Raw genomic sequence first — 24,770 nt, forward strand, 5'->3', positions numbered from 1 at the left:
CAGTTGCCAGGTGTTTCCTCCGTCACATTTGTGCGGCTGGCTTCTGGTTTAAGCGGCCGTTGTGTCAAGAAGCTGGGTTGTGTTTCGGATGACGCACGGCTCTCGACCTTCGCCTCTCCCGATATGAAAAGACTGTAACTACCAATTGGATACCACGAAATTGGGGAGAAAAGGGGTTAAAAAAAAGAAAGACTTGGGCCTTGACAGTACATTTCAGTAAAACAAAAATAATGGTGTTTAAAGTAAGGTCCAGTTGCCAGGACCACAAATACATATTCCATCTAGACACTGTTGCCCAAGAGCAAACAAAAAACTATACCTACCTCGGCCTAAACATCAGCACCACAGGTAACTTCCACAAAGCTGTGAACGATCTGAGAGACAAGGCAAGAAGGGTCTTGTAAGCCATCAAAATAACATACAATTCGACATCCCATTTATGATCAAGCTAAAAAAATATTGAATCGGTTATAGAACCCATTGCCTTTCAATGTTGTGAGGTCGGGGTCTGCTCACCAACCAAGAATTCACAAAATGGGACTTTGCATGCAGAATTCTGCAAAAACATCCTCCATGTACAACGTAAAACACCAAATAATGCATGCAGAGCAGAATTAGGCCGTTACCCGCTAATGATTAAAATCCAGAAAAGAGCCGTTAAATTCTACAACCACCTAAAAGGAAGTGATTCCCAAACCTTCCATAACAAAGCTTTCACCTACATAGAGATTAAGCTAGAGAAGAGACCCCTAAGCAAGCTGGTCATGGGGCATTGTTCACAAACACATACAGAAAACCACTTGTTCCTTTCCCACTCTGGATTCTCCTGCTTGTGAGTTGAACATTGTGGCTATCCTTTTGTACCTGCATACACCCTGAGTAATTGTCACACCCTGATCTGTTTCATCTGTCTTTGTGCTTGTCTCCACCCCACTCCAGGTGTCGCACATCTTCCCATTATCTTGTGTGTATTTATCCCTGTATTCTCTGTTTGCCAGTTTGTCTTGTCTTGTCAGGTCTTACCAGCATTCTTTCTCACCTTCCTGTTCCTCTAGTTCTGTTTCCTAGTTTTTCCCGGTTCTGACCATTCTGCCTGCCTTGACCCTGAGCCTGCCTAGCGTCCTGTATCTGCCTGACTCTAACCTGAACACAAACCGTGTTTCTAATGAATCATCTGAGAACTGTACTATCCGCCTCCCGTGTCTGCATCTGGGTCATATCCTGAGTCGTGATAGTACAAACTGGCCATGACTGACCTAGCAGACTAAGATCAGCTCCGCAACGCCATCTACTCCCAGGGAGCCACCATTGGAAGACACAAGGAGTTACTTCAAGGTCTTATGGAAGGATTCTAGACCTTGGCGGAACGCCAGGATTGTGCCTTCAACACATTGCTGGAGCAATTCCGAGGATTGTCTGTGATGCAGCTACAGTAACCCCCCAGACTGTCAATTACCCCACTACCAGTGGCGTTTCTCCCCAATCTACCCTGGCTTCCCAAGAACCTCTCTTACCTCCTCCTGAGCGCTATGCTGGAGATCCATCTCTCTCCCAGTGTTCTCTCATCTTTGAGCTGCGACCCTCTTCAATTCCCTCAGATCACTCGAGGATAGCGTACGTGATAACGCTGACGTCGACGAGTTCCTTCACGGGTTGTCGAAGGTGATTAAAGACATGCTCTTAGCCCGGGAGCTACCCCTGGACCTCGACTCCCTCATTGCCTTGAGCATACGGATCGATGGGTGGTTACAGGAACGTAGGAGGGAGAGGGAGTCAGCTCCCTGTCACTGACGCGCGTCCTTGATTTCCACCTCGCCTCCGAGGAATCACGGAAATCCCCGAAACCCACATTTCCAAGTGGATCCGATGTTGGACGAAGTCTCTCGGAGGGCACCGGGGGCTGTCGAGTTGTCTCTTCCAGAGCCCATGCAACTGGGCAGGGCTAGATTGTCTCCTGCTGAGCGCTTACGCAGACTTAACACCCAGAGCTGTCTGTATTGTGGAGCTACGAGACATTTTTTTTATCTATCTGCCAATTAAAGAACCAGGCTCATCAAGGATGTACTAGTACGAGTACGCTGGTGAGCCATACAGGGAGTTTCCCATCTTCCATTGCTCGTACCCCTCTCCATGCTACCCTGTTGTGGGGTGACCAGCTCCATCCAGGAGCTCATTGACTCTGGGGCCGACGAGAGCTTTATGGACCCTACCCTGGTGTCTGAGCTGGGTATCTCCACTCAACCTCTTTCCATTCTGATGGATGTCAGAGCGCTGGATGGGCGCTCTATTGGCGGAGTAAACCACAGTATGGTTCCTATCCACCAGCGAGTGTCAGGCAACCACAGTATATCCATGCAGTTTCTGCTCCTGGAGTCTCCTCGTGTACCCATTGTTTTGGTGTTTTCATGTCTCCTGAGGCACAATCCCCTTATTGACTGGGCTACAGGGTCCATTAGGGGTTGGAGCCTGCTTTTCCATGTATATTGTTTGAAGTCGGCGCAGCCTGCTCCGGGACATCTCCCTGCTGGCTTGGGAAAAACCTTGGATCTCTCTGCCGTTCCCACGGAGAACCAGGACTTACACTGCCCAAGCCACATCTCTTCCACCGCATCAACCCTATGACTGTGCTATCAATCTTCTCCCGGGGCACCGCACCGCCTCGAGGGAGACTTTATTCCCTTTCGGGTCTGGAGACCAAGGCGATGGAGGGGTATATTGAGGACTCTCTCACTGCAGTAATATGCGTCCATCTTCCTCCACCGCCGGCTCAGGGTTCTTCTTTATGGAGAAGAAGGACAAGATCTTGTGTCCGAGTATCGACTACCGGGGTCTCAATGACATTATGGTTAAAAACCGTTACCTGCTACCACTCATCTCTTCAGATTTGGAGCCTCTCCAGGGGGCGATCATCGTCTCCAAGTTGGACCTTCGGAACGCCTACCATCTGGTTCAGCTACGGGAAGGAGATGAATGGAAGACTTCCTTTAACATGGCTAGCGGGCACTATAAGTACCTGGTTATGCCATTTGGACTGACCAACTCTCACGCAGTGTTCCAGACCCTGGTCCGTGATGTGCTCCGAGACATGTTGTGAACCGATTTTTGTTTGTCTACCTCGACGACATCCTCGTGCTCAAAAGCACGTCCTCCATGTCCGACAGGTCCTCCAGCGTCTCCTGGAGAACAAGCTTTTCGTGAAAGCGGAGAAATGTGAGTTCCATCGCTCCACCATCTCCTTCCTAGGATACATCATCACTGCAGGGAATATTCAGATGGACCCTGACAAGGTGAGAGCGGTGGAAGATTGGCCTCAACCCACATCCAGAGTGCAGCCGCAACATTGACAAAACGCTGATAGGCTTGACGAGACAAGATGAACTGGCAACAGACAAACAGAGAATACATGTATAAATGCACCGGGAAGATGGGTGACATCCGGAGGGGGGCACAAAGACACGTGTTGGGGAATAATCTGAATTAGTTGGTAACATAGGTAAGATGTTTTATATTCATCATATGTTTGTAAGTTACTTCTCATCAGAATGTTTATTTTTGTATAATACTGTGGCCGGGTTTGCAGTCATCTGTTCTCTGTCAAGACTAAGTTACTTGGGCCGGAGAGAGGGGAGAGGTCAGGCGTGGATCTCTTGGCTCCACAATGTCTGTGTGCCAGTCAGTGTGTCTCTGTGATTTGTCAAGATAGGGTGGATTTGATATATGCCTGTTGATATGAGGATTTGTTTAGGTTCTGAGTTTGAGAAAAGCACATAGTTTAGGAGACAAAGCTGAACGATAAATTATGGCCAATGCTGTCTGGCTATGTGTGTCTTTGCTATAAAGGATCTCAGTTGCAACGTGTAAGGGACTCTCAGAGAATTCATTTATAGACACTGAATTGATCTGAGAGTCACCGGGTTGTGATGGAGCTTATATAATTAAAGATGGACTTTGTGATAACTCTGACTTGTGTGTTGTTTGCTCTCATGATTTGGTAAATACAGGAAATTTCCACGACACGTGAAACAGATCAGGGTGTGACAGTGTCATTCTCTGCTCAGCTTCCTGACTGATTCCTGTGAGTAACACACTGACTGAACAGTTGCAGCTGCAGAGCTGAAGAAAGGAGCTGTCGGGAAAGCACTTTGGATGGAATGTAGCTTCACAACTCAATTATAGGGGCTCTTCTCACACAAACACAAATCGCTCATGCCCATGCATGCACGCACCCTGACCCACCCAAGCACGCACATGCACATACACACTTTAGACAGATCACTTGCAAAATATTTGATACAAAAAGAAGGAGACCCTTTTTTCCTGCTTAAGACAGAACTCCCATTAAACTCAGCCAGGTGCTTTCTTTGCACAAAAACTTTAAAAAGCAAGGCTCGGAGACTGACAACAATACCCCCAAGGCATGTCTCACTTCCTTTTGTAAATGTAGAGGCAGCAAAATGAGCATCAGCCTTTCTGAGAAACTATGATAAACCTCTGCAGACACCGTTGAGAGAGAGAGAGAGAGAGACACACAGTTGAGAGAGAGAGAGAATGTTGCACAACATCAAAACAGACAGTGAGAGTCAAACAAACAGATGCACACAGATAATGTTTGCTGTCCTATTATGAGGAGAGGACAACCACAGAGAGGACAGAGAGAGAGTTTTCAGTTTTTCTTTCTGTTTTAATTAACTGTTTCATAGCCCCGGGTGTTGGGAAATAACATAAGACAGCAAAAATACACATTTACGAAAAATAAGGTCTGTGGTAAATACAGGCTTAGGAGATTTGATACGTTTTGTTCTATGAGGTAATCTTCATCAGCTAACGGCACGTTTTGTGAATTTTGAAGCATTTATGTAATCAAAAATGCACTTCAAGCACATAAAAGACTTCATAATTCATAAAGGTCGTGTTAACTGACTGATATCTCATAGAACAAAAAGTATAAGATCTCTGATCTTCAAAGCTTGTGTTAACCTTATTTTCGGCATTTATTACAAAACCTTATCCATTTCCCATTCATTTTCCCAATAGAAATGGCTCAAGGAACCTGAGGTAACTAATTTCTGTTTTTGAGGACTACAAGCTGGCGAGCTCTATGGCGCTGCCTGTGTTAATACAACCTTTTGGCCACTAGAAGCCTCAATCATTCTCCATGGTAAATACCCATCACCATTACACCAGAAGTAAACATGATGATACATAGTATAGTATTGATATTGCATGACTGAAATTGCAATGATAATGCTCAGGCTCAGCAATGTAGGTGGCTGGAGTTTGGACAGTAGGCTCAGTGGCGATTTTAGTATGTAAATCTTGGTGGGGCAAACTCAATTGAGACAATTGAGATTTACAAACTATGGCATAAGGGAACGATAAGCGGATAAGAGGCTATCGTAATTTGATTAAGACATTAATGAGTGAGCTAAGATGGATGGAATCAATATAACTATTTGTTCAGCAATTTTGAAATGAAGAGCCAAAGAATTCAGAACATGGGCCGTTCTTACAGTATTTTCCCTGTACACCAAGTCAGAACCGTAAGATAAATAAAGGGGGCATACTGTATAAGCAGACAATGAAAGCTCTTAAAATATTAAATGATTACATCTGTCTAAAACAGGCTATACACTACATGTGCACCACCAAGTCAGAACAGTAGGCTAAGTTATGAGGTGGAAAGGGACCAAGTTATTAGTGTGAGGCACATGGGCTGCTAACAGCTTACTACACAACATACACTTAGTATTACTTTCTTAGCTACAGTATACATATCTCCCTGTCATATCACATAATTTATGCAGCAGCATAAAATACATTTTTGTACTCACTGTTATGCTGTGCTCACTTGAACAGGAAGGTGGCACGGGGGTCCTTCTTGTGGGCAAATGTTGTCTGGCATTCTCTGGATTTATGGTTCTTTCAAGACAACTGGGAACTCAGAAAAAACTAGGTTGAATCAGGACGTCAGTGATCTTCAGGTCGGAGCTCCCGACTTGGAATTGCGAGTTGGATGACCGTTCAAAACGTATTTTCCCAGTCGGAGCTTGTTTTTTTTCCAGAGTTCCCAGTTGCCTTGAACACACTAAAGTCTGAGATTTCCCAGTTCCGAGTTTCCAGTTGTTTTGAACACGGCAGAAGTCATTCTGGATTGACAGCATGGACAATGTATTCAGCCTTTTCTGGCCTATTGTGTTGCGTGTGAATGTTTATCCGTTTAAATTTGGAAAAGAGACTCTTAAACCCAGACTTGGACTACACACCCTCTCCAACGAATAGAAGGCTAGTGATTGCTTTGCAACACTTGCAGTTAGCCACTGATTCCTTCCAAACCACTCATTGTTGAATTTGCGATTTCCAACTTCCTGTGTAATGTTTATGTCCAATGGCCGATGAGCACCGATACGTTTTTTCTATAATTTCTCTTCATATGACAAGAATTGAAAAGGATTTGCCAGTAGACTGCTTGTTTAGCTTGCTAGATAAGATTTTTTAAAGTATGATGTTGATTTTTAAAGTATGATGTTGATTTTTATCAGTCCAATCAAAGCTGCGGTAGATATAACGTGATTTGACGTCATTAAATCTGTGACCAAGGACCTTGAGCCTTCTTGGATGGGCACTTTTTTAATGTAAATTTATGGCACCACCCAAGGGGCTTGAACTTTCTAGCTCTACCTGTAGCTTTTGTGATGATGTAGTGTCCCTATGAGTGACAGAACACTGAGCAAATCATGGCACAACTAGAGAAGATGACCAACTCCTACACTCTGGCTGCCCCTCCACCACACAAAGCACTAAGCTATGCTGAAACACCTGCATTTCTGATCTGCCTTACTCAAGAAAGCAAAAAAGAGACCATGTTTGTATTATTTTTTACACTGTTTGCAAACTGATATGTGACACGTAGTAATGACAAAATAACATGCGAAACAGGGGAACAAATATTTCAGCTAAACAGGTGGGGCTCAAAAACCCACCTGCCTTGAATGTTCGCTTTACATTTTGTAATACTTTTTGTTTATCCATAAGATTACAGTAATTCCTTCCTTGGTTAGATGCTTTTAGAATTAGTGGACTTTACTGGCAGTAGCAAGGGTCAGGAAAAATTCCAGGCTGTCTGCCAAAGAGGTCAGGAATAGAGGGGGCACATCAGCTGAATTATCGCAAATGAGCGAGCGAGAGACAAGCCACGTGATCAATCCACCGGAAGTAAGCAAAGCCTGGCCCCTCTCAAAATGTCGGCGCCCGGAGAAGACACGTTTCCGAACGAAGATGGAGAGATGGAAGAAATGGAAGGGGGTGGCAGCGACGAAGACGAAATGGAAGAAGAGGGAAAGGATGGAGAACAGGAAACTCAAGTTTATGTCCCCGGAAAACAGCCTCTCCAACCCGGAGAGGAGCTCGAGATGGACCGGTCGGCTTACCGCATGTACCACGAGTGTCAGACAGGTTGGTCCAACAGTTAATAGAGTTATTTTATTGCCCATCAAACAAATTAATTAGAATGTTTTGAACTTACAATGTCACGAACTGTTATTTCAAATGTATTGGATAGCTTGTTTGCTAACGTTATAGCATTAGTTTGTAATTAACCAAAGATTGATCTAGATGGGCACTTGCTGATTGTTTTGCTTTGTCACCATATACCCCCCGCCCCAGGTGCTCCTTGCCTGAGCTTCGACGTGTTGAGAGATGCGAATGGAGACGGCAGGGAACAGTATCCCCTCTCTATGCTGCTCTGTGCAGGCACACAGGCTGACGCTGCCCTCAGCAACAGGTAGCTGTCACACCCACCGATCCATAACAATGACACTCAGCATACACTCAGATTGCCTTCCTATTGGGAGGCTGATGTGAAGGGATCCCCAAATACTTACATTGAATATACTTTTTGCACACCCCGCTATTGGTAGTCCTTCATTGCCCAGGCCTCATTGACTTATCCTACCATACCTTTTCTCCTCCTTCCTCTAAGACTGCTTCTCATACGCATGCACAACCTCCACGGTACTACAGAGAAAGTGAAGGAGGGGGACGAGAGCAGTGATGGAGAGAGTGATGAAGAGGATGATGAAGATGAGAAGCCACAGATGGAGTTGGCCATGATGCCTCACTATGGAGGGATCAACAGAGTCCGAGTGAGTTGAACTGTTCTCGTTGTCTGAGAGTATCTAAATATCTCTTGCACCCTCAGTTTGTTCTTCTGTACATGCTCCCTGATTGGACTGTGTGTGATGTGAGGCAGCAGTGGTTTGAAAGGCTCAACATTAACACTTGTCTATTTCCCCACCAGGTGACCCATCGTGGAGATCAGTCATTGGCTGCTGTCTGGTCAGAGAAAGGTCAGGTGGAGATATTTGACCTCCGATCCCAGATGGAAGCCGTCCACAGTTCAGCTGCCATGTCAACCTTTGTTAAACAGCAGAAGGAAGCCACGCCCCTCTTCAGTTTCTCGGGTCACATGAGTGAGGGCTTTGCCATTGATTGGTCGCCCAAAGTACCCGGTGAGTCGGTCCATTGCCACGTCTGATGTTTTGGTACGTCTAAAGCAGAGTGCATATTCCTCACCATCCGCTGTGTAGTTACTGTTCTATGTATAAGAGGACGTCTACTATGTTTGCTTCCATCCCAAATTAATGAGAATGACTGGCTCAATCTAATTACCTTGACGATAAATTAGATTTTTTTTGTACAGGACTAGTCTTAATGTGGTTCTGTGAAACTGTCCCTAAATAAATGTGAATACAAGAGTAGAATAATAAACTCATTTATTAGTATGTTTTGTCTAAAAGGTCGGCTGGTCAGTGGCGACTGCAAAAAGAACATCCATGTGTGGGAACCACAGGAGGGAGGGACTTCCTGGCAGATCGACCAACGGCCTTTCAGTTCTCACACCAAGTCTGTGGAGGACCTGCAGTGGTCACCCACAGAAGCCACGGTATGATGGGAGAAGCAGTGGGATGTTAGGCTGAGTGACAATATCAATAGATGAAAAGAAACTTTACTTTTTTAATGTCAGAAGAAGCAGACATGAAATGAGGTCAGTTGCAGAATTATAGCTAAAACTGCAACTTTCTGTCTCATTGTCCTCTTTCTCCCTCTTTTCTCCCTCCTCCCTCTTTCATCCTACCCCCAAGGTTTTTGCATCCTGCTCTGTGGATCAGTCCATCCGGGTCTGGGACACCAGAGCCCCGCCCAACTCCATGCTCTGTGCCAAGGAGGCACACTCCTCAGACGTCAACGTCATCAGTTGGAACAGGACTGAACCATTCCTCCTGTCTGGCGGGGACGACGGACTTCTGAAAGTTTGGGACTTGAGGCAGTTCCAGGTAAGAACTGCAGTAGGGTTAATTTGCCCCTAGACTTAGACATTAGTCTAAAGTTGGGATTTAGGGAGGATCAGCTGATCCTACGGTACCAACCAGGGCAAGTTTATTTTGGGAAACGGAAGGCTAAGTTTTTCGTTAGAACCTTCATAGGAGTATCATTACATCTCAGAGCTGTTTCCCAAAACCATCATTGCTAAAGTTGCACTTGAAAACATTTGTTATTTATCATTTAAAGGCAGAACAGGTGCATTAAAGCTGGGACTGAGAGACTGTAAAATAGCTGCTTTCTCTAGGCCATCAGACTGTTTAAATAGTCACCATTAGTGTTGCACATTTTAGGGAATATTCAGAGGTGGAAATTTTCTGTGGGAATTAACAGAAATGAATATTAATACCATTTAAATGTAGATGTTTTTTTGCATTGGATATACACTACCGTTCAAAAGTTTGGGGTCACTTAGACATTTCCTTGTTGATGCTGGCCTTCTAGGCAGAGTTGCAAATAAAAATCCATATCTCAGACTGGCCAATAAAAATAAAATATTAAGATGGGCAAAAGAACAGACACTGGACAGAGGAACTTAGCATCCCTGAGTCGCCTCTTCACTGAAGCTGACAATTGGCGTCAGTACGCCTATGTAGATATTCAATTTACAACATTAACAATGTTGACACTGTATTTCTGATCAATTTCATATTATTTTAATGGACAAAAATTGCTTTTCTTTACAAAAAACAAGGACATTTCTAAGTGCCTTAACTTTTGAACAGTAGTGTATTTTCCATATATGGAGACAGAAACATATACCTTTTACCTTATCATAAGTAGACATAATTGCAAATGATTAAATACTTCCAAAAGACATTTTTAAAATGATTTAGTTGTGAATTTAACCTTTAATTAAATAAGTTCACTGAATAACAAAAGAAAATGAATATTTAATGATCCCCAATGATCCATTGTAACCAAAAATGTTTTCAACATACATCTGTAAAATGATATTCTAGAAACAAAATCTTTGGTTGACTTCCTCTCAGGATTCCATCTCTTCTCCCTGAATCTCATCAATGTTCACCTCTTGAACATCAGACTCTGAGGCCTCATCTTCACTATCACTTTCCAACCTTGTTGAGGATGGCTCGTTGTCAGGCTCAAAAAGCATCAGATTTGCCTGGATGACCACCAATTTTTCAACCCTTGTATTGGTCAGCCTGTTGCGTGCTTTGGTGTGCGTGTTCCCAAACAAGGACCAGTTGCGCTCTGAGGCGGCTGATGTTGGTGGGATTTGGAGGATAATGGAGGCAACAGGGGAAAGAGCCTCAGATCCACAAAGTCCCTTCCACCAGGTGGCTGATGAGATATGTTGGCACGACTACCATATTGCATCTCCATCCCAAAGCCCTTGCTTGGAAGTGTACTTCGCCAGACTGCCAAGAACCTTGCCCTCATCCAAGCCAAGGTGGCGAGACACGGTAGTGATGACACCATAGGCCTTGTTGATCTCTGCACCAGACAAGATGCTCTTGCCAGTGTACTTGGGGTCCAACATGTACGCTGAAGCGAGTATGGGCTTCAGGCAGAAGTCTTCACGCTTTTTGATGTATTTCAGAACTGCAGTTTCCTCTGCTTGGAGAAACAGTGAAGTGGGCAGGGCAGTGGATTTATTCTCTTACATCTGCTAGCAGAGTCTGAAGATCAGACAGGATGGCATTGTCTCCCTCAATCCGTGCAATGGCTTCTGCTATAGGTTTCAGGAGTTTCAAGCTGTTACCACCCTCTCCCAAAATACATAATCCAGCAGGATCCTCTTGATGGGGCTTGTCCATATCGGCAGGCTGTGATATGGCCATTTCTTGGAGAGACTCCTTCCCCTCCAGGAGACTGTCAAACATGATAACAACACCACCCCAACGGGGGTTGCTGGGCAGCTTCAATGTGGTGCTCTTATTCTTCTCACATTGCTTGGTGAGGTAGATTTCTGCTATAACTTGATGACCCTTCACATACCTAACCATTTCCTTGGCTCTCTTGTAGAGCGTATCTATTGTTTTCAGTGCCATGGTGTCATTGAGGAGAAGATTCAATGCATGAGCAGCACAACCAATGGGTGTGATGTGAGGTTAGGACTCCTCCACTTTAGACCAAGCAGCCGTCGTGTTCACAGCATTGTCTGTCACCAGTGCAAATACTTTCTGTGGTCCAAGGTCATTGGCTGCCTTCAGCTCATCTGCAATGTAGAGACCGGTGTGTCTATTGTCCCGTGTCTGTGCTCTTTTAGAATACTAATTGAGGGGTGGAGATGATGTAGTTAATTATTCCTTGCCCACGAACATTCAACCACCCATCAGAGATGATTGCAATAGTCTGCTTTCTCGATGATTTGCTTGACCTTCACTTGAACTCTGTTGAGCTCTGCATCCAGCAAATGAGTAGATAAAGCATGTCTGGTTGGAGGGGTGTATGCTGGGCAAAGAACATTCAGAAATCTCTTCCAAGACACATTGCCTGTGAGCATCAGAGAGGAACCAGTTGCATACACAGCTCGAGCAAGACATTCCTCAGCATTTCTCTGACTACGTTCCTCCATTGAGTCAAAAAAACAAATGATTCCAGGAGGACCATGAGCTGTTGCTATCGGTAAGGTGTCTGATTCATCGTTTTCACCTCGAATAGAAGTAGAGGGACTTTTGTCAACGGTTGCTTGTTGTGAGCGCTGAGAGAACTTTATGTACTTGGCCAGATGATTCTGCATCTTTGTTGCATTCTTCACATATGATTTGGCACAGTATTTGCAAATGTACACAGCTTTTTCTTCATTAGCTTCAACTTTAAATAGCATTTCCGGGTTGAACAGGAGTACCAGGGTGGTTGCAATTTTCTCAAAGGTATTATTTAAGATTTTCTGGAAAATATTAAACCCATAAAAAGTAATGGAAGGATGGCAAATACTGTAAATGCCATCTTTGCATCATTATTGCAGCATCTGGGTTGGTTTGTTTGGGTTTAATATGGCTGCAGTCCCAACAGTCTTAACAGATTGTCACTGCAAGCCACTGCTGCTGAACAATCACACACTGCCATCAATCTCTACCTGTGTTTTCTGTGCATCGGACAATAATCAAATACCATTTTATTGGTCACATACACATGGTTAGCAGATGTTAATGCAAGTGTGGTGAAATGCTTTTGCTTCTAGTTCCGACCGTGTAATAATATCTAACAATTTCACAACAACTACCTTATGCACACACAAGTGTAAAGGAATGAGTAAGTATAAATATATGGATGGCCGTGCGGCATAGGCAAGATGCAGTAGATGGTATAGAGTACCGGTACAATATATACATATGAGATGAGTAATGTAGGGTATGTAAACATTATATAAAGTGACTTGTAACACATTTATTACATCCAATTTTTAATTATTAAAGTGGCTAGAGATTTGAGTCAGTATTTTGGCAGCTGCCACTCATTGTTAGTGATGGCTGATTAATATTCTGATGGCTTTGAGAGAGAAGCTGTTTTTCAGTCTCTCCGTCCCAGCTTTGATGCACCTGTAATGGCCTCGCCTTCTGGATGATAGCAAGGTGAACAGGCAGTTGCCCCTGGTGATGCGTTGTATGATAAGTCCTCTTGTCTCCCCCGCCCCTTCTCTACACCCACGGTAATCCTGTCCTTTCCTGTATGATGGCATTTCAAGATGTGGGTGGAATGTAGAGGAAAGTTGGCTCCCACACACTGGCCCTCTTTTTATTTTATTTTATTTATTTTTAGCTTCGAGCTTTAGAGATTTGATATTACTCTGATGTGCTGGAGGAGCACCAAATCAACAGTGGTTACATGGTCTGACTCGTATTGCGCTTTAGAACCCTTAACTTGGGAGGTCGCCCATGGGACTGGTCTGGGGTCAGTGTGTGTTTGACAAGGCAGATCTTAAACATGGTTATGCAGTTATTCTAAACCATGTTAAACCGTAATATTATCTACCTGTGCTTTCAGTCGGGCCGGCCGGTGGCTAACTTCAAGCAGCACAGCGCGCCAGTGACATCGGTAGAATGGAACCCTGTGGACTCCAGCGTGTTCGCCGCCTCTGGAGCGGACGACGTGGTCAGCCAATGGGACCTATCGGTAGAGTCATGTGATGTTGGTGCGAGGGCGGAGGGGGTGAAGGACCTGCCCCCCCAGCTGCTGTTCCTGCACCAGGGTCAGACAGAGGTCAAGGAAATCCACTGGCACCCGCAGATACCTGGAGTGATGGTCTCTACTGCTCTGTCAGGCTTCAACGTGTTCAGGACCATCTCTGTATAGGTGTGTGTGTGTGTGTGTGTGTGAGAGAGAGGGTCTAAGTGTGTGTGCCTGTGTTTTTTATTTCTCAGTCCCCTCACTGCTCTGTTGGCATGCATTTACTATGTACTGTGCATGTATGTTATTCCTTCTGGCCTTCACAAGTAGCATGTGTACCAACATGTTCAAAGTAAAACATTTTACCAAATGACTGTTTTGGTGTACATTTTTTCTCAACCCAACAAAATGCCTGTTGGTTGACATGAAGGAATGAGTTCATGAGTTAGTCATTTCCATTGATGTACACCCCCCTATGTCTGTATTTCTAGAGTGATGCTAATATTACATTTTGCTTTTAGATCAAAGGGTTTAGTACAGTGTCAACTTTTATTTGAGGGTATTTGTATATTCAGCTGTGGAAAAAATGAAGAGACCACTGCAAAATGATCAGTTTCTCTGGTTTTACTATTTATAGGTATGTGTGTGGGTAAAAAAATAAAGTTTTATTCTATAATCTTCTGACAACATTTATTCCAAATAAAAATATAATTTAGAGCATTTATTTGCAGAAATGACAACTGGTCAAAATAACAAAAAGATGCAGTGTTGTCAGACCTTGAATAATGCAAAGAAAACAAGTTCATAATCATTTTTAAACACCACACTAATGTTTTAATTTAGGAATATTTGGTGGAATAACCCTGATTTTAAATCACAGCTTTTATGCGTCTTGGCATGCTCTCCACCAGTCTTTCACATTGATGTTGGGTGACTTTATTCCACTCCTGGTGCAAAAATTCAAGCAGCTTGGCTTGTGACCATCCATCTTCCTCTTGATCACATTCTTGATCTGGTGGTCCTCCATCCACACCTTGATTGACCTGGCTGTGTGGCATGGTGCATCGTCCTGCTGGAAAAACCAATCCTCAGAAACCATTCCTCGCATCACCGATCCTCCACCATATTTCACAGTGGGTGTGAGACCAGGAGAGGCCTACAAGCCACAGTGTCTCACATCCGCTGTGAAATTTGATGCAGGATCAGTGACGATCTGGGGTTGCTTCAGCAAGGCTGGAATCGGGCAGATTTGTCTTTGTGAAGGACGCATGAATCAAGCCACGTACATGGTTGTCCTGGAAGAAAACTTGCTTCCTTCTGCTCTGACAATGTTCCCCAACTCTGAGGATTGTTTTTTCCAGCAGGACGATGCTCCATACCACACAGCCAGGTCAATCAAGGTGTGGATGGAGGACCACCAGATCAAGACCCTGTCATGGCCAGCCCAATCTTCAGACCTGAACCCCATTGAAAACCTCTGGAATGTGATCAAGAGGAAGATGGATGGTCACAAGCCATCAAACAAAGCCGAGCTGCTTGAATTTTTGTGTCAAGAGTGGCATAAAGTCACCCAACATCAATGTGAAAGTCTGGTGGAGAGCAGGCCAAGATGCATGAAAGCTGGGATTGAAAATCAGGGTTATTCCACCAAATATTGATTTCTGAACTCTTCCTAAGTTAAAACAGTATTATGTTCTTTAAAAATTAATATGAACTTATTTTCTTGCATTATTCAAGGTCTGACAACACTGCATATTTTTTGTTATTTTGACCAGTTATTTTCTGTAAGTAAATGCTCTAAATGACAATATTTGTATTTTGGGAAAAATGTTGTCAGTAGTTTATAGAATAAAACAAAAATGCTCATTTTATTCAAACACATACCTATACATAGTGACACTGATAATTTTGCAGTGGTCTCTTAATTTTTTCCAGAGCTGTATATGCACACAGTGGTCTTGTCCAAATACCCATACTAGCATACTACGTACTTAAACTCCATGCTATTCACTCACCGTTGCATTCTATTTAGCATGTACCGTTTAGTAAAAAGTATGCAGTATGCCACAGCTGCAACTCAGTAGCGGCTCCTGATTGGCTGAGTAGGTGGGGCGGGGCAGAGTGTGGGTGGATTTTTTCCAAATTCAACAGACATGCATTACATTAACCAGCCTGATAATAGTTCATTTCCAATTCGATTCATTTCTCTAAACTCTGAATAAAATAGGAATGGAGTTATAGGCCTACTCAGGCTGGTTATAGGAAGACTATCACATTTGACCTAGACCGTGGTAGACCAGGCTGGTTATAGGAAGACTATCACATTAGACCTACACCGTGGTAGACCAGGCTGGTTATAGGAAGACTATCACATTAGACCTACACCGTGGTAGACCAGGCTGGTTATAGGAAGACTATCACATTAGACCTACACCGTGGTAGACCAGGCTGGTTATAGGAAGACTATCACATTAGACCTACACTGTGGTAGACCAGGCTGGTTATAGGAAGACTATCACATTAGACCTACACCGTGGTAGACCAGGCTGGTTATAGGAAGACTATCACATTAGACCTACACCGTGGTAGACCAGGCTGCTTATAGGAAGACTATCACATTAGACCTACACCGTGGTAGACCAGGCTGGTTATAGGAAGACTATCACATTAGACCTACACCGTGGTAGACCAGGCTGGTTATAGGAAGACTTTCACATTAGACCTACACCGTGGTAGACCAGGCTGGTTATATGAAGACTATCACATTAGACCTACACCGTGGTAGACCAGGCTGGTTTTAGGAAGACTATCACATTTGACCTAGACCATACAGCTCATCTATCCTATTTAAGGACTGAAGACAAACTAATATGGTTCCATTTCAACAAAGTGCTGTAACAGAAAATAATGAAATCAAACAGCCTAGTAGTACACACAAACGTTTAAAATGTTCAAATCAAAGGGCTATTGCACATAAAACGTGGACAGTCGGGTGCATGCAAATTGAGAACTGCTGGACAGCACCATAAACTGAAGTTGGGCTGAGGCTTGATCCATTAATGAAGTAGATAGCCACGCCTACAACACAAAAACAATCCATATGTTCAAATCAAAAGGCCTGATTAATATGGCATCAATAACACAGCCACATAGTGCCTACACATTCACAAATCAAAAGATGGTTTAGTATTTAAAAGCTCCGACGAAAGCCAAGAGGACAAGAAACACTTTTCAATTAGAAAACATAAATCCACGTAGTTTTTAAGGAGAAAAAAGACTAGTCTACGATGCGATACTCGTGATCATTGTAAGAACAAAAACGGCATTTGAACACCACCGCAAACAACCTGGTCTCAGAGCATTTTGTAGTATTCTGTATTTAAAGCAGATACACTCAATTTAGAACGATGTTACGTACGATGTTACGTTTCGTATTGTATGTATTAATTGTTGGATGTCCAGTACAGATTTCATAGTTTACGAATTTGCAAAACGTATGATATGTTACGAATTCTAGCTAGGTGGCTAATATTAGCTGGGATGGGCGTTCGGGTTAACAGAAGGGTTACATAACATGCTAAGTAGTTGCAATGTAGCTCAAAAGTAGTTGAACAGTTACTAGACGTTCACGTTATACGCCAACCCATCCTATCCACACGACCAACCACCCTCCTTTTGTTTTTGCCTGAAGTAACCATCTGTCTTATGTAACCATACCAGACGTAACATATACTAAATGGAGTGTCCTGGATTTATATACAGAATAATATGAAATGTTTTAAGACCAGGTTTCCGCAGAAGCTACGATTTAAGAAAATTCACATAATATAAATCGTTATATTGTCGCATAATGAGAATGGGTCATGCTGGACTGCATGGTTTCGCATTTGTGACTAATTTCGGTAGCACATCCTTATCCTTATTGATTATCAGCTGTTGTCAAAGCCGAAATGAATTTGACATCTGCACATTTAAAGTATACTCGATTTTTGAAACGTCACATACTGTAAAAAAATATATATTTAAAAAATGAATACTCAAACGTCCTATTAGCAGTTGTGGAAAAAGTACCCAATAGCCATACTTGAGTAAAAGTAAAGATACCTTAATAGAAAATGACTCAAGTAAAAGTGAAAGTCACCCAGTAAAATACTACTTGAATAAAAGTCTAAAAGTATTTGATTTTAAATATACTTAAGTATCAAAAGTAAATGTAATTGCTAAAATGTACTTAAGAATCGAAAATAAAAGTAAAAGTATAAATAATTTAAAATGTCTTATATTAAGCAAAACAGATGGTACCATGTTATTATTTTATTTACTGATAGCCAGAGGCACACTCCAACACTCAACAGACAACATTTACAAACCAAGCATTTGCGTTTAGTGAGTCCGCCAGATCAGAGGTAGTAGGATGACCAGGGATGTTCTCTTGATAAGTGTTTGAATTCGATAATTTTATTGTCCTGCCAAGCATTCAAAATGTAACGAGATGTAAACAACAACAAAACATGTAACAAAAATATAAATAGTAAAGTACAGATACCCCCCAAAAATACTTTAAAGTATTTTTACTTAAGTACTTTAGACCACTGCCTATTAGGACACAAGTATGAGTATTCTGACATGACCACTAACTACAAGCTTGTGACTACAAACTTCTTGGATGCATACCCTTTTCCAGTACACGACACACTGACGTCATGCACAGATGCGAGCTACTCTTTGGCGGCAGTAAGAAAGCCATTGCCATCTGCCCATTCGACAGACCCTAGATTTACGTTTTTATTACTTACAAACAAAATAACTTTTTGGGGTTCTCATACGCTTACAATTATGTTTTGATTCTTGCTTGAACAGTCGTTAAGATTATATTTGGGTTGGGATTTTTGCAAAATAACTCATTTTGGATGAAGCAGTTATCTAGAATGCTTACGCTCGTTGATATAGGCTGTAGCAAAAGCTAGCCGAAATATCCATTTTACTGGTTGAAGTAAAATGCAGTAGATTTGCGATGATGACACAAACATTATATTAAGAAGGACATTCATACGAGCCTTAAAATCCAATCATAATCCAAAAGTAGTGTGAAAGGGACTCATAAACTACGTGTAAATAGGCGTTTGTTTTTGCTGGTGTTCGATAAGAACTCTCCCTTGTTCTGCCACCAACTTGCACAGCTTGCGCACAGCGCACTCATTGCTGGTGTTCGATAAGAACTCTCCCTTGTTCTGCCACCAACTTGCACAGCTTGCGCACAGCGCACTCATGCGGCAATATGTGTAAACACAGCTTGTTTTGGTTGTGTTTCGGATGATGTTTCTCCAATAGGAAGTGAATGGTGAATAATGTACTGTCATTTGAGACACTTTTATCGTAAGTTAAGGTGTTTGTGAACACCTACATGAATAAGAATGCTACCGTGGTTATAGATAATCATAAATGATGTGTGAATGGTGAGTGAGAAAGTTAGAGGGATGAAGATCATACCCCCACCAAAAAATGCTCATCTCCCCCATTATTGGTAATGGTGACAGGTTTGCATGCTTTGTTGGAGCCTAACTTTCACACTCATTATTCATGAATGATTTTTCTTAATCATGGTATTATCAGGATTGATTTAGAAGTGTTCAGAAACATTGTATCTACTCACTTAGAAAATGACTCAAGTCATTCAGTTTCTATTGGGCAAAACAAAAACAAAACAAACTGCAAATGCATCCAATGAGTTTGTAGTCACAATTTTGATGTAGTCAATATGTGCTAGGAATTTGGAAGCGACATTGCTTGACATCTACAAGAGACTAGATCTATAAAGTGCTTTCATTTCTAAAAAGTAAAATACCCTCAAATAAAAAGGTGACATTCTGTCCTGTCATCTCATATGAAACATTATCTCAAATCCAAAATGCTGGAGAATATAGCCACATTTTAAAGGTTGGCATCCCTGTCCAAATACAGACGTAGTAGAGTGTATTCTCGCATTAATATTCCTGCCATCTTTCCACATAAGTTAATGACACACTGACACAAGGAAACACTTTGCTGAAACATTACGCTGTAATGAAATATGTTTATTGAAGTAATCAGCATATCCAAGAGGATCCATCACGAGATAAAGAACATGTCCAGAGACAATATTTTCCAGACCCCCTCCTCTTCTCCCTACAGCATTACTTGTAAGGGGAAAGGGGGATACCTAGTCAGTTGTGCACCTGAATGCATTCAACCCAACCCCCTTGTACAATGTTGGTCCAAAAGAAGTATTAAATATAAGGTCATATATGCTTTGCAACTGAAATTCAAAACATGAGATGAAGCACATCAATTTCAGAGATTGTCAGTGGTTGTTAAAAACAAAACTAAGAACTTTTGTAATTGACTACACAGGCTAAATGCATTCAAATAAAAATAGGCCTACATTGGATGTAATTTAGGTCAGAAAAATTCTGACATGAGAAATTAAATAATGGAATGTGAACAGTTCAGTTAAATTTTTTTTTAGGAATGATAGATTTATGTCATGAAAACACCATAGATATTAAAGCTCTAAATAAGAGGAAATTCTTAAAATGAGGTATCCATAAACAGAGTTGGGTTGTTCCATGAAATTAGTTGCTTTTGCATCCTTTGATATTTTAAGTAGAAATTGTGCACCAATATTGGATTTAAAAGCCTGTTATATTAAAATTAAGTAGACCACATGGATAATTCTATAAAACATATTTTTTTTAATGAATACAATTCAGCATTGACATGTCCCTCTGTGCACTGACTTCTCAAAAGATTTTAATCCACTTCACCCCAAAATTGTGAAACCCTAGTTATTCTGTTGCTTATTTTGAGTCATTTCTGAAGATAATTTTTTATTTCTTGAGTTTAGGGATTCATTAGGGTAATTTTTTTTACAAATATTTTTTTTTTTAAAGTCACTCATTTTAAGGTCAACCCTGTTACGTGAACTGAACTTGTCTTAATATCGTAAAACTATTCATTTTTAAATAAACTAATAGTCAAATCAGTGTAAATGCAGGTGAGCTGGTTCTACTCTTTTTGGCCATTTTCTGGTGTTTTGTGGTGAAAAACTGAGTGGGTCGAGCTTTAACTCGTCAACCCTGCTACAGGCTAATAATGTTTAACTTAATAAAATGTTTTGAACCTTGCATTGAATTGCCCCTCCCTTTTGCAAGCAATAAGCTTCCATTCCCCCTGTCACAAGGTGATTTATGGCTGATTTAAGATGAAATCATTAACCCTGTTACAGTCAACCCTGTTACTTTATTTGGCAGTTATAGTATATTGAGATGGGAAAACATGTTTTATTAAGTTGAAAATGTGCTCATCATTACAGAATGTTAAAATTAGGTGAAATATATATATATTTTTAACCAAGTTACACTACCTTAAAAGGACTAATTTCCTGGAACAACCCAGTGGCATTTAACAATAAAATCACTCAGGAATAAAAATAGACTTTCCATGCATTAGGTGGAGAAACAGGTGGCAAAGAAATCTATAATTGTCCTAAAAAGGCTGATTCATTTAGTTTGTTTCTAAAGAGCATTAAGATGCAATGCAAAACAGACAACAAAGCAATTTGCTCTGAGCAATACATGATATGAAAATACAACATCAAGAAGGAAGACATGGCTATGGTGAGTTAAAGCACAGGGATATGAACAATGACTCCCTTTAAGGCACCTTCAGCATAAGATACTAGTCTTTCTGTATCATATGCACTTTCTCTTAAGAAACAACTTTGACCTGGTAAAAACTAAAACATGTTAGTTAAAACATTTCAATTTGCCTTAATCATTGTCATTTAAAAAACTGTCATTATCTTTTACTGAGCACTGATTTAACAGTAAAGCTTCCAGTTTCTTGAAATGAATTAAAGTGCTGCAAACTAGGCTATTTATTCACTTAAAACCTGCTTGGCTTAAAACAATACTAGGCTATTCTTTGTATTTTCAATTGAGACATAATAAATTGAAGTACAATGTCAATACATAGGTGGCTATTTCATAGGTCAAATTCTTCTGTCCATCAATTGGAGCTTATAAGATTGATTCAATGAAAACAGATTCCTGTAGTAACTGTTTACTAACTGCATGTCTATGACTGAGGATCCAAAGGAGCAATTTGGTCCCAAAAATATTTCAACAGAGACTCTTCAAATATCCAGTTCTTCTGAAATACTTTGCTTTGGTTAAACCTCCCTTTTGAATGATAATTTGCAGAACAATGCATAGAGGAAGTAAACTGTACATAGTTCACAACCAACGAGGAACCATTTTATCCTCTCATTGATTGACGTAAGACCCCATAGCACTCTTATAGGCCGATTTCATCATCAAACTCATCTTCAAATGTGTAGCCCTGTCCATTGTCTCCCCCTTCCTCCTCCTCCTCCTCCTCCTCCTCGGAATCAGTCTCTGAGTGACAGTTGTCAACCCTCCTCCTGTCCAATGGGGTGACACCCTCATACCCTGAGCTGTGTGAGGAGGCGGGACTGGAAGGTGAATCCGCCTTGTGGTTTGTGGGCTGTACCTCTATTCCCACGATTGGCAAGCTGATGACGTTGTTCCCTCTCTCTCGATCTTCCTCGGTGGGACTCACATACTCTTCCTCAACATCTAACCCCTGACCTTCCTCCTCTGACGCTTGGCGAATGATCTCCTCTCGTTTGTCGCTGAATCTCACCTTCGGCCTCTGGCCTTTGGCCTTGATCCCTCCAGTCCCCTCTATTATCATTCCATGTCCCACCTCATCTCCCTCGATCTCTAAAAGCTTCTTCTCATTCAGCTTGTTCCTTATGCTGACAGACTGATCCTCCGCCGCCATTTTAAAATTCTCCACTTCAACGACAAGACTTTTGCTTGGACTGGAGACGTCTTCCTCATTAGCGCGAGTCCTAGTCCAGTCTGAGTTCAGCCCCAGTCCATCCATCACCCCCAGCACATCACCCATGATGGATGGGCCCAGGTCGAAATCCATATCGAGTGTGAAAGACGACACCGACTCGGAATGCTGAAGCTCACTGTTCAGTGGGCTTCCGAAGCCATCCGTGACATCATCAGTGTGGTTAAGTGGCGTCTCGGAATCAACGGGCGCCATTGAGTCGTTTGTTGCCGTGGCACCCGGAGACCCAGGGTCAGAGCTGGGGCCAACAGTAGCCAGGAAGGAGGTGTCACCAAAAGCATCTCCTCCCCTCCCGATGTGCATGGTGTGGCGGAAGTCCCCCAGCGGAGCTGAGATCATGGTGGGGTCCAGGCGAGGCGCCTTGTGGGACGACTTGTGGAGTGGCATGACAGCTGAGAGAGGGAGAAAGAATTATGGAGAAAGGAGGCAAGAGGGAAAGAGAAGATGGGGTACAGAGGGAGAGAAAAAGTGGTGTAGAGAAGAGAGGGTGAGAAAAAATGAAAGAGTGACAGAAATAAAGAAAGAGGCCAGAGACAGGGAGAAAAGAAAACCAGTTGGGTGAGACAACACATCAAGCAGAAACACTTCTATGCATTAGAAAACACACTGGCAGACTAAATTAAACTACTAACGACCTACCTTGATGTTCTTACTTTGACGTGATCTATTTATGCGGACACTGAGCCAAGTTCAGTCAGTGTGAGACAAATATCAACTCAATAAACCTATTTAGAAGACACATAACAAAAATAAAATACCTTCACAAAAAGGTATTTTGCCAGTATATAAACCTACAGTGAACAGAGAAGTCCATTCTAGACTGTCAACATAGATAACAGAGAGAAAGTGAATATGAGGGGCCTGAGCCAAGCTGTCACTGAGGGGCCATTTCCCTTGATTAGTGTCACTGTAGGGGAGACTTCTATGGTCTTATATACAGTCACCTGTCATGACAGGCCTACATGAAAACATCGCTGTTGTGCAAGAGTGTGAGAAACCAACGAGTCGTTTGGCATTGATATTAATGCCAAGGCCATGCTGGGACTTGCAAGTGAAACATACTTCTGCCTGGATTCCTTCCCTCGGGGTAGGGGACTTTAAAGCCACAGACAAACACTATATTAATACTAAAAGCAATTACAATGATTCACTATTGCATTGAATTGAAAACTATATTGAAAATTGACTCAACCCGGTGTTACTGAGCTTTTAAAAACAATGAGGTAGCCTACATTTAAAAAGCAGTCTGACATTACTGTCATTAGTTTACTATTTACCAATAACTTCCATCAGAGGATGAAACAGTAAGCGGTTGAAAGTTAATTAGTCCCTCTGTGCGTCCCCTTGTCCTTGCAGGTGATATGCCTAATCAAAGCAAAATCAACAACTCCTCATAAAACTGATCGCTTTTATGCGGCAAGGCAGGCTACATTATGTCAAACTTACTGCCAGCCATAGCTCGGGACCCCATTTCAACAAATAATAATGTCTGCTTATTGAACTCTAAAACGTATCATATAGATTGCCCAGGAGTACTAGTCTATGGAAGGCCATAATGAGTGATGTCGATGGGGAGGGAGGAAAGGGGACAAAACTTGCGCTCCGCCGATCAAGTTTCTGAGGGGAGTGTTTCCAAAGCAGAAAAAGTATGGAAAACTTACTTTGATTACGCTCGTGTTTCTCTTCCTCCCGCCTCACTATTCCTCTTTTCATCGGTCTTTTCTTCTTTATCCTTTATTCTGGCTTCTTCTCGCTCTTTTCCAGCGTCGTTCGTCCCTTTCTAATATTTCTTTTTCTAAGGGATTGGCAAGGAAGTGACGCGATATTTTATTAGGGAGTGTTTTATGGAGGGAGAATGACGGGGTCTAGGGTCCACATCAAGTGCACACACGATCAAACAATCAACAACTAAATGTTTTTGATACAAGGTTACAAGTATGTAGCATAAGGGGCTCCCGAGTGACGCTGCGGTCTAAGGCACTACATCTCAGTGCAAGAGGCGTCACTACAGTAACCTGGTTCGAATCCAGGCTGTATCACATGCGGCCGTGATTGGGAGTCCCAGCGTCGTCCGGGCTTGGCCGGCGTGGGCCGTAATTGTAAATAAGAATTTGTTATTAACTGACTTAGTTAAATAAAATACAAATAATTAAGCTACATTAATGAGAGATCTTCTCTCTCTCTCCTTCAGCCAACTCCCTTAAAGCTGAGGGTGGCAGTCAGAGGTTGGTGTCATTCCTTTACATGATAGAAACTTAGCTAATTACTATGGGTGTAAGAAATTGGATACAATTCCTCCCTTTTCGGGAATGCTGTCAGGCAAGTCGTCATACTCAACCACTGAGCAGCACAACATGCGTTGTCCTACAGCACACTGCCTGTGGTGTCTAACA

The 24,770-nt window shown here is 42.3% G+C and overlaps 2 protein-coding genes across 2 annotated transcripts; one reads left to right on the forward strand and one right to left on the reverse strand.

The window, feature by feature from the left end:
• The first annotated feature begins 7,204 nt into the window (after positions 1-7,204).
• LOC115119446 (glutamate-rich WD repeat-containing protein 1-like) lies at positions 7,205-13,825 on the forward strand. The gene is made up of 7 exons (XM_029648240.2): positions 7,205-7,452; positions 7,663-7,780; positions 7,979-8,141; positions 8,297-8,507; positions 8,796-8,941; positions 9,141-9,332; positions 13,333-13,825. The coding sequence occupies exons 1-7, from the start codon at positions 7,239-7,241 to the stop codon at positions 13,639-13,641; spliced, it is 1,353 nt and encodes a 450-aa protein (XP_029504100.1). The 5' UTR covers positions 7,205-7,238; the 3' UTR covers positions 13,642-13,825.
• Positions 13,826-19,508: 5,683 nt separating this feature from the next.
• LOC115119445 (uncharacterized) lies at positions 19,509-24,564 on the reverse strand. Its single transcript, XM_029648239.2, has 2 exons — positions 24,039-24,564; positions 19,509-22,769 (listed from the first exon to the last, which is right to left on the reverse strand). Exons 1-2 carry the CDS (start codon positions 24,088-24,090, stop codon positions 21,790-21,792), a joined length of 1,032 nt encoding a protein of 343 aa, XP_029504099.1. The 5' UTR covers positions 24,091-24,564; the 3' UTR covers positions 19,509-21,789.
• Between the last annotated feature and the right edge of the window lie 206 nt (positions 24,565-24,770).

This window comes from Oncorhynchus nerka, unplaced genomic scaffold (genome assembly GCF_034236695.1).
Source record: "Oncorhynchus nerka isolate Pitt River unplaced genomic scaffold, Oner_Uvic_2.0 unplaced_scaffold_897, whole genome shotgun sequence".
In the NCBI taxonomy this organism is placed as follows: domain Eukaryota; kingdom Metazoa; phylum Chordata; class Actinopteri; order Salmoniformes; family Salmonidae; genus Oncorhynchus; species Oncorhynchus nerka.